General features: G+C 41.8%; 1 protein-coding gene across 1 annotated transcript; it reads left to right on the plus strand.

Annotated features, from left to right (window-relative positions):
- The first annotated feature begins 6,611 nt into the window (after window positions 1-6,611).
- Window positions 6,612-11,027, plus strand: zgc:174906 (uncharacterized protein LOC571548 homolog). Its single transcript, XM_064957530.1, has 4 exons — window positions 6,612-6,770; window positions 8,368-8,739; window positions 8,857-8,937; window positions 9,060-11,027. Exons 2-4 carry the CDS (start codon window positions 8,400-8,402, stop codon window positions 9,350-9,352), a joined length of 714 nt encoding a protein of 237 aa, XP_064813602.1. The 5' UTR covers window positions 6,612-6,770; window positions 8,368-8,399; the 3' UTR covers window positions 9,353-11,027.
- The last annotated feature ends 2 nt before the right edge of the window (window positions 11,028-11,029 follow it).

The raw sequence follows: 11,029 nt of genomic DNA on the forward strand, positions 1-11,029 counted from the left end.
TGGAGACCATTGTACTCTGGGAAACTTTCATCACTCTAGAAATAGTTTTATACCCTTCCCAGATATATACCCAGATATATGACTATCATGGAGATCTACGGACAGTTCCTTGGACTTGATTGTATAGTTTCTGCTCTGACATGCACTGTCAACTATGGGACTATATAGACAGGTGTGTTTCTTTCTAAATTATGTCCAAACTATGTAATTGGCCAAAGGAGAACTCTAATCAAGTTGTAGCGACACCTCAAGGATGATCAAAGGAAATTGGATGAACCTGAGCTCAGTTTGGAGTGTCATAGCATTGGGGTGTGCATACTTACACTAAATGGCCAAAAGTATGGATTTCCTGAATGCATAGTGCCATCTGTAAAGTTTGGTGGGGGAGGAATAATGGTCTGGGGCTGTTTTCCATGGTTCGGGCTAGGCCCCTTCGTTCCAGTGAAGGGAAATATTAATGCTACAGCATACAATTACATTCTAGGCCATTTTTGGCAACAGTTTGGAGAAGGCCCTTTCCTGTTTCAGCATGAAAATGCCCCTGTGCACAAAGCGAAGTCCATACAGAAGTGGTTTGTCGAGATCAGTGTTGAAGAACTTTACTGAAAATCTCAAGTCTTATTACATACAGCTGGGAAAAACTATTGGATTTAAAAGCGATGTCAACTTACCAACATTATGACCAGGAATACGACTTTCCCGAAGTGGAATCTTTGTTCGGACCTTTACCCTGGACATGGGATCTTATCCCAGAGGCCGATCCAAAACAACGTGGTCGCCGCAGGAGAGGCAGATGGAGCTGCCTACTGAGAAGGCGAGCACACCATACACCGCTTCTGAGCATATTACTCGCCAATGTCCAATCTCTAGACAACAAGGTGGACGAAATTAGGGCACGAGTTGCCTTCCAGATAGACATCAGAGATTGTAACATTCTCTGTTTCAAGGAAACATGGCTCATTTGGGATATGTTGTCATAGTCGGTACAGCCACCCGGCTTCTTCACGCATTGCGCCGACAGAAACAAACAGCTCTCTGGTAAGAAGAATATTAATGCCCATGATTTTGGGATGAAATGTTCGATGAGCATGTGTCCACATACTTTTGGTCATATAGGGTATGCTCTACTGGAACTGCAGGTCAATTCTCATCAACAACAACTCAGACTGGTGACCAACTGGGTGACAGCCTAGGCCATGAACGATCATCATCCTCCATAGCCAAACAGTAAACAACAACAGTGATAGAACTCATCACTGAATTTGCTCAAATACATGTTCAAGTTGCTCTTCAAAATATGACTTCTCTTCTACTCTTTTGCAATTGGATGCAATTTTGTTAACTTACAAAAAGTATACAGGAGTAATCTAATCATTTACGAGTTAGCTCGCTGGCTTCATGAATGTCAACCAAGCAGCACTCACTTGACACGTGCTGGCTCTCAACAGTCCAGTGTGTGCAGCAACCACCCTCCACCCTGCATGCAGCGCTAAGTATCTAGCCATGCATGTCAGCACCGGCGAAGAAGTGTCATGAGAATTTTCAATCCCAATGATAATAACTATCAATCGATCAAGCTTTGACCAATCCCCGAGGTTTGTAAGACCATGGGTTTAATAATAATTAGTCAAAGACTCATCTTATGCAAAACGATAGCACAGTTTATTCAGGGAAGGTTCTAAAGTCAAGAATACAATAACATCCATTTTATAGCTGCGCACATATGCACATACATACACACAGTAGGTGAGATTTTATCCTTCTCCATAGTCAAATCAAATTTATTTATATAGCCCTTCGTACATCAGCTGAAATCTCAAAGTGCTGTACAGAAACCCAGCCTAAAACCCCAAACAGCAAGCAATGCAGGTGTAGAAGCACGGTGGTTAGGAAAAACTCCCTAGAAAGGCCAAAACCTAGGAAGAAACCTAGAGAGGAACCAGGCTATGTGGGGTGGCCAGTCTTCTTCTGGCTGTGCCGGGTAGAGATTATAACAGAACATGGCCAAGATGTTCAAATGTTCATAAATGACCAGCATGGTCGAATAATAATAAGGCCGAACAGTTGAAACTGGAGCAGCAGCACGGCCAGGTGGACTGGGGACAGCAAGGAGTCATGTCAGGTAGTCCTGGGGCATGGTCCTAGAGCTCAGGTCCTCCGAGAGAGAGAAAGAGAGAGAGAAGGAGATAATTAGAGAACGCACACTTAGATTCACACAGGACACTGAATTGGACAGGGGAAGTACTCCAGATATAACAAACTGTGTTCTCACCACTTTGTATCACTACCCAGACGACAGTTTCATTCCCCCGAGATTAGGGAGACCTTGAGAAGTACTCACTGTCCTCTCCCAAGTCTCTCAGAGGCCTAGCCAGGTTGGTTCAAACACAGTTTTAATTGTTCTTCGGGTTTTTTACGAGGCACACACAAGTTCAAATCCTAAGCGACGCCTTGCTCAGACAGTCTGTGTTTTTCCACTATACAGATACCTTGTTTAACCTAATTCCGACTGAAACTACACACATCATCAGATTATAATTTTATGATTCTAATCAATTTCATACAGTTATAAGGTTTCAGAGTGGAAATATTTTATTATCTTTCAGCATATACATTATTTTATCAAGAAGATCCTAGGCTGTGTAGTTTAAGATCTGGAAAGACAGAATGTGTGAATTTATGTTTAGAAATGATGTTGCTGCTGTTCGGTTTACAAAGAAATGGTATTGAAATTCAGTTCTATTGTATTCCTGTTCATACTGGAGTTACTGGAAATAATATGGTAGTTATAATAGCAACAACAAAAAAAGCAGTGGAAAATAGTATTGTGGATATAGAGCCTGAATATATTGATAACAGTCACCTTGTCTTAGAGAGATTTACGTGGTTATCAAAACGTCACACCAGGGTAAGCCTACATGAAACACAGCCCTTATTTGAAGTGTTTCTAAAATTCCCCATTGGAAAAAATGTATTGTAGAAAAACGATTGGAATTTTTTTGACAGCTAAGTTTTATGGGTATTATGACTCACACTGGCACTCTATACAGGTGCAGTTGGGTAGAGGGGAAATGAAAACAGATTCTGAAAAATGGGTTAGATTGTTGGCAGAGACAATGGGATAAAAGTAGTAAGGGCAAACATTTTGATCGTACAAGGAAATCTGAATCGGATAGAGTGTCATGAAATGGAAACAGAAGGGAGGAAGTTATGTTGTGTAGGATGAGATTGGGGCACACGGGAATGGGATTGAATTCCTCTTTGAAATTGATAGGGTACCATGGTACTAGAATGTGTAATGGCTGTATGGTAGAGGAAACGGTTGAACATGTATTATTATTTTGTGAAATGTATGATGCAGAAATGGAGAGGATGTTTGACTGGGTCAGAGAGGTCGGGAGGGAATGGGGATTGGGTGGTATTTTGGGAATAGTGAGGTTTGTAGGGAATTTTTGCATTTTGTTCGAAATCACAGGAAGCTACTGAGGGGAGGACGGCTCATAATAATAGCTGGAATGGAGGGAATGGAATGGCATCAAATTGATGTATTTGTCATCAACCTCCTGTGTTCAAAATTCAGGGTTAATTAAGATAATATTGTGGTATAGACAGTTGGTGACTGGCCTCACACTCCAGTACAGTAGGTGGCGGTGTATACACATCAGTTGGTTGTGATCTGCCAATAAAAACTCAAAGAAGACGAAGTCAAACAGTACATTTGGAAGAGGGGAAGGAATGTCTCTCGTGTGATCAAATCTATTCAACAAGCTATAATGGATGCTGAAATGGTCGATTGACTGGGGGTTTTAAATTGTCGGTGGCGAAGTATTGTTGTATGTTCTTCTCGAAGAAGAAAGTTGCTGATTGTGATAATATACAGTCGTTTCTGTATGGACAGCCTATGAGGAGGGTTTCTAAGTATAAATGTTTGGGTCTATGATTCAATGAGCGATATACATGGAAAGATCATGTCATAAATGTTGAAACAAAGTGTAAGAAGGTGGTGAATCTTATGCGCTCGGTCTCTGGTTATGAAGGGGGTGCTGACAGACAATCGTTGATGGATATTTCTAGAGCTCTGATCAGGACGACAATTGATTACGGGTGTATAGTTTATGGAGCAGCGGTGAAAACTTGGCTTCAGAGGCTGGACAGAATCCAGTATACAGCTTTAAGGATGTGTATTGGTGCATTTAAATTAACATCTGTATGTTCCATTTCTAGTGAAGGCAGGTGAGATGCTTTTGGATATACGGCGTAACAACTTGTCATTCGCTTATTGGGTTGAAAGGCTGTGAAGTTGAGAATCCCACTGCTCCTGCTCTAGACGACTGTTGGGAATATACTAGTAGACAAGGCCGTGGTTTTGGTCGGACAGTTGGAAGCTTGTTGATGAGAGGGGTTTGAGGGAGTTGGAGATTGTCCCTTCTGTGTTGATAGGGGATGTTCCTCCATGGTTACTCCCAGATCCTGTTGTTAATCTAACCTTGGTAGATGTAAGGAAAGATTGGTCAGACGTTAGTGATGTAGGGAAACTGGTTGAAGTTTTATGCTTTTTTTCCCACTTTTCCCAGATGGATCCAATAACCCAGATAGTGGACGAACAGGAGCAGGCGTTTACATTCCTGAATTTGATGTGCAGATATGTAGAAGACTAACAGATGGACTGTCCGTATACTCAGTTGAAGTGTTTCGCGACACTAGTTGCCCTCCAGTGGGTACAACCTGTTAGAATTATAATATGCTCAGATTCTCTGTCTGTATTGAGTTGTTTATCTTGTAAATCTAATCGGAGTGACCTACTATTGGAGGTATGAATGTTATGGAAAATTGAGAGACTGGGTGTATTAGTGAGAATTTTTTGAGTCCCAGCACATTTGGGTGTGGAAGGGAATGAAATTGTAGACCAGTTAGCCAAAAGAGCTTTGAAACAAGATATAATTGATATTAATGTTCCACTGGGTTGAGGTGAGTCCAAATGTAAGATCAGAGACATTTTGATAGATGTGTGGCAGAAGAGATGGGACTCTGAGCCCAAGAGCCAGCATTTATATGCCCTCCAAAGAAAGATCGGTGAACCAAGATTCAAAGGTCAGATTAGGCAGAAAGAGGTGGCTCGGTTGTGCTTAGGACATTGTACATTGAACTCGTCATTACATCTGGTTGGCGAGCATGTGAATGGTTTGTGTCTGGAGTGTATGGTCGATGAAACGGTGGAGAATGTGTCGCTATATTGTTGTAAGTATATTGAAGAGAGGGAAAGATTGAAGTTTAGGGTCATTGAGGTTGGACGGGGCTGGGGGGGGGGGTGGAAGGGATTTGAGTGATGGGGGAGGGTCAATTAGAGGTTAGTAGGGCTCTCTTTTTTTAACTTTTTCAGAAGTACTGAGTTAGGTAGGAGGATTTAGAAATGTTATAAACTGTGATTGACCACACACTCCAGCACAGTAGGTGGCGGCATGCTTCTTTAACATTTGTCTGCAGACCGCCATTATATCATAGAATAAGAAGATAATAGTAGTCACTACAGGGGTCTTCTGGTGGTCCAAACACTTAAAAGACACACCCTTGTCCACTTACCCTCGCCTTATGCCCTTGGGGGAAATCCCTGTCGCCATCTTGGAGGGTGGTCCAAATGATTAGCCAAGCAAGGGAAGTTTGCAACGTAAGCCCCTCAGCCCTCGTTTTTTGTTGGCTGGGTAGAGTGAAGTCTGTTAGGATCACTAGAGGCGGGCTGGCTTAGATTTTTTTGTGCTCCTGAGGATCAAAAGAAATGTGTGTTGGGTCTCACCTGATTTGATAAGTGTGAAGTGTTGTGTGTATCTCTTAGGAACAACAGAGCACCCCTCAAGGAGGTTATATCTGGCGTCTCATGGGAAGTAAGATGTTGAAGAGATTAAAAATATTATTGGAGTGATTGATTCACAGACTAATTGTGTGGTGAATGAAGAAAAAGTTATGTTTATCTGTTGTTTTTTGATATGTAGTCTCTTCCTAATCAAGTGCAGTTTGGGTATATTGACGACAGTGTCAGAGCATTTATCCCAAGACCAATGCAGTGTGATCATTGTAAAGCTTTTGGTCATGTGTCAAGTGTTTGCAAAGGGAGAAGCCAAGATATCCAAGTTGTGGAAAATATCATATTATCTGTTATTAAAGTGATTAAAATGTGACATGTTGCAATTGTGGTGGGAACCATGAAGCCACATCTTTCAAATGCCCACAAGGATGAAAGAGAATGAGGTGGCTAAAGTCAGGGCTATTCAGAGCATATCATATGCAGCTGCTGTTAAAAGTGTGTGTGAATGGGGCACTTGAAGAGTCCATGGTGGTAGATAGGCCTTCACTGCAGGGGTTGCCTTTCATCAGCAGGATCCTGACATTTTAAAAGTTAAGGTGGATTTTGTGGCCTTTATAGCTATGGTGATAAATGGTACTGAGAAGGTCCAGGAAGATAGAAATCATTGTGGAAGGAGCGGTTGCTGGGGCTGAGAGATTTATCTGAGAGGGAGTTACATGGAATATTGTCACAAGGCCCTTGATCCTGAGAAGGGAGATATGGAGAATTGAAGGAAGAAGTAGGAGTTTTGTTTTGCTAATGTACTATTTTTATTTGGGATTAAGTTAGTTTCCCTATCACGTATGGGTTTTCCTTTTACCTTGTTTTGGTTTCAACCCGTCCAGTTGGTGGCGACAATAGACCCTTTTGTGTTGTAGCCTGCCATCAAACCCACAGAAGAAGAGGCTTCTGGTGCGTTCAAACGTTTCTGGTAAGAAGTTGCATACGATTTTATCATAACAAAATATTCAGCTAATTATGTTTTGGTTCTGTGCGTTAAAAATGCATTTAGCTCGAGTTAAAGATAGTGGGGCGACTTCCTGCTTACAGACATAAACAAAACTCTGCATTATTTAGTTATGGGCATTTCGAGTATTTTCGATGAGTAACGTTAGCCGACTAGACGCATTCAAATGTTACTCAGAACATGGACATTTTAGACTTGCCAGCTGGTTGTAGTACAAGTGCCCTGTTCAAGCAGTTAGCAAGTTGGATATTTCCGGGTTTCCTAGTTCTGACTAGCACCTGCACCCAAATAATAGCCCACAATTACACAGAACAATGTGTGTAATTGCAGTTTGACGCCGAAGTAATTTGGGAGCGGAAATCAGAAAAATGCTTGAAAATCTACCTCGATCCTTGAAAAAATGTCATCTCAATTTAAAGCCAAAAAAGTAGGCTACCATTATCAGATCGTCACGTTCAAATGTTTACCTGGCCAAATTAGCAGTATGCAAATCAGGCAGCCAAACGCTTCAAGGGAGGGCACAGTTGACAACTTCATATAACATTTTAATTGTCACATGCTTCGTAAACAACAGGTGTAGACAAACAGTGAAAGGCTTACTTACCTTCCCAACAATGCAGAGGAAAAAGTGAAAGTAGAAAAATGATAAAACCCAGGAATAAATATACTGAACAGAAATATAAACGCAACAGTTAAAACGATTTTACGGAGTTCATATAAAGAAATCAGTCAATTGAAATAAATATGTTCGGCCATAATCTATGGTTTTCACATGACTGGGCATGGATGTGGGCCTGGGAGGGCATAGGCCCACCCACTTGGGAGCCAGGGCCTCCCAGTGGGGAACAAGGCCCAGCCAATTAGAATGTGTTTTTCACAACACAAGGTTTTTATAACAGACAGAAATACTCCTCAGTTTTGTCAGCTGTCCGTGTGGCTGGTCTAAGACGATCCCGCAGGTCAAGAAGCTGGATGTGGAGGTCAAGGGCTGGCGTGATTACATGTGGTCTGCGGTTGCGAGGCCGGTTGGACGTACTGCCTAATTCTCTAAAACAACGCTGGTGGTTTATGGTAGAGAAATTAACATTCAATTCTCTGGCAGCAGTTCTGGTGGACATTCCTGCAGTCAGTATGCCAATTGCACGCGACCTCAACTTCAGACATTCTGTTGTGACACAACTACACATTTTAGTGGCCTTTTATTGTCCTCAGCACCTGTGTAATGATCATGCTGTTTAATCAGCTTCTTGATATGCCACACCTGTTATGTGGATGAATTATTTTGGTAATGGAGAAATGCTCCCTCACAGGGATGTAAACACGTGTCATTTCTGTCCACTTTTATTTCAGTTCATGAAACATGTTGCGTTTATATTTTTGTTCAGTATCATAACACAAGGAAAAAATACACAATCTCTGTAAGCATTTAACTTTGACTATAAGTTTCCAATTTAATTAAATCAAACTATAGGCCTACATTCAATGAGAATGAATGCCAGTTTGCATAACAGCTTTCATTTGCAAATTTAATGACAGCTACTGTAATGCATCATTTTCTCAGATCCAGCAATAGAAGGGGGAAGCTAGCTGATCATGGCTGAAGAAGAACCCCTAGGTGGCGCCCAGCAGGTACTGCGTCGTCTGAAGCCCAAGTTGATCGATACTCTAAGTGCAGACCCTGCCTTTGTGCTGCAGCATGCAGACTCTCTCAGTCTACTGGCCAGGCATGAGTACAAGCAGGTCAAAGCCCTCACTGACCCATCAAAACAGGCCCAGGACCTTCTGGATCATGTGATCAACAAAGGACCCACTGCTGCAGAGCAGCTTCTGCAGCTCCTGACAGGAAAAGAAATGCAGGATACGTTTCCCAACCTTCTGTTCCTCAAGGAACTGCCAGTGAATGATCAAAGAGCTGCAGGTGAAAAGGGTACAGGTACTGTACACATCTCTTTAGACTCACCCGGGGGATGGTGTCGCCCCTCTATATTACCATATTTACTGTACAGAAAAATGATGCCGTTTTTAAATAATGTTTTTTTTGTTTTTCTAGGGGGAAATGAAGTTACCAGAAAGAGAGGACAAACATTTGAGTCCGAAGAGAACCTTCCCGCTAAACAGACATGCAAGGATGGTGAGTTGACCCTCTTGAAACAAGGGAATATAGGGTATAATTCAACTCAAAACGTTATGTTGTTGATTGTCTAGTGACAGTCTGTCTGGTGTTTCGTCTTGGACCCTTCTGTTGCTGAGCAGGCTCTAAGATGGTGGTGGAGAAGGATCTGATGCGTGTGGCTCGAAATATCGGTCGCTCCTGGAGGGCAATTGGTACAGGGGCCCTAGACATCCCCTCTGTCAAGCTGGATCAGATCCAGGAGGACTATCCACACAGCCATGTGGACCGTGTGTTCGCCATGCTGCGCTACTGGAGCACACTGAAACGGCAGGAGGCCACGGCGGCCAATCTCCACTCCCTGCTCAGCCAGGACGACTGGGCCCTGCCGCCAGACAGCATAGACTTTCTCCTGGACCCCATCTTAGACCCGTAGCAGTCTGGCCTTACTACTAACCCTTAGCTACTATTGCATAATTTCCACTGCAGGGATTTACCACAGTGCTTGGCCTCAGACTTTAGTGTTCCATGGTTGAGGTTTAGTGGGAAAAGGTTGTTATCGGTGGGATGTAAAACCCAGGTCTTCTGCATGGTAACGCAACGTCTTTACCATTATACCAGGAGGAAATCCTCATGGTCAGACTGGGTGACAATTTGTCTTACTTTTATTTTTTTTACCAGATCAGCTTTTTATTTTATTTTTTTACAAATCTCTTTTATACTTTTGTTTTGCATCATCTCTTGTTTTGTTGCTTATTTCTTTGTAAAAAAATATATATCACTCAGAAATGTCCTTGTTTTTGAAAGAAAAGCATTTTTTTTGTCCATTTGTCCAGAAATACAGTGTAGACATTGTTAAGGTTGTAAATTACTATTGTAGCTGGAAACGGCAGATTTCTTTATGGAATATCTACAGAGGCCTACAGACGCCCTTTATCAGCAACCATCACTCCTGTGGTCCAATGGCACGTTGTGTTAGCTAATCCAAGTTTATCATTTTAAAAGGCTAATTGATCATTAGAAAACCCTTCTGCAATTATGTTAGCACAGCTGGAAACTGTTGTTCTGATTAAAGAAGCAATAAAACTGGCCTTTAGACTAGTTGAGTATCTGGAGCATCAATACTTTTTTGCTGTTTCCATGTGTTATTTCATAGTTTTGGTGTCTTCACTATTACTCTACAAAATAAAGAAAAACCCTTGAATGAGTAGGTGCGGCCAAACTTTTGACTGGTTCAGTGTGTGTGTGTATATATATATATATATATATATATAACATTTTTGTAGTTGTATAGTTGTTTTGTCTCAGGCAGGGCTACTCTGTTACAGGTACATCAGCCAATGAGTCATATCCAATGCTAATGGGCTAAAGCCTGAGACCTTTGTGTTTCCATGGATGAGGTCCCCCCCCCCACACACACACACACAAATTGTGCTGGCACCAGACACTACTCTTTGATGTGGATTTTAATCTATTTTTCGTTTTATGGGGGGGGGGGGGGTCCATGTTCAAAATAGATTACATGATATATTCCACTATGTGTAATGATGACCTTTGTGATTTCATGTAGTTATTGTTTCACTCTGGTCAGGTAATTTTACTCACCCTTGAACCATAAACCTAGTAATGACATGGTCAAGCTCAACACTGCATTTTCATGCATGGTAAGAATATGGACTTTGTACTGCAGACTTCATCCTTAAGGGTCTGGTGCTATCTATGTGGTGTTCATTGTGAACAAGATTTCAGTTTCTGAGATTTGCACAGATGACCATTTACGACACAGACCTACTGTGTTGTATATCCAGTTCCAAGGTATGTTTGAAATGTTTTGTACAACTTAATCTTATGGTTTGTTCTGTAACCATTTTAACAGCCACAGTCTAAGATGTCTATTGCCATAGGAGATGTATTCAAATGAATCCTGTTGCTCTCTGGAAATCGTTTTCTTCGAGTACGTGGTGATATGGAATGTTTGTGTTTGATGGGGGCGAGGGTGTACATCCTTATTGTGCAGGGTTTTCAACCTGTGGCTCAATATCTACGATACATTGATGTTTCCTTCTGAACATTTTGATGTAAAATAAAAACATTGACCAGTAGTGCGAAAACC

The sequence above is a fragment of the Oncorhynchus masou genome, chromosome 33 (genome assembly GCF_036934945.1).
Source record: "Oncorhynchus masou masou isolate Uvic2021 chromosome 33, UVic_Omas_1.1, whole genome shotgun sequence".
Taxonomy (NCBI): Eukaryota; Metazoa; Chordata; class Actinopteri; order Salmoniformes; family Salmonidae; genus Oncorhynchus; species Oncorhynchus masou.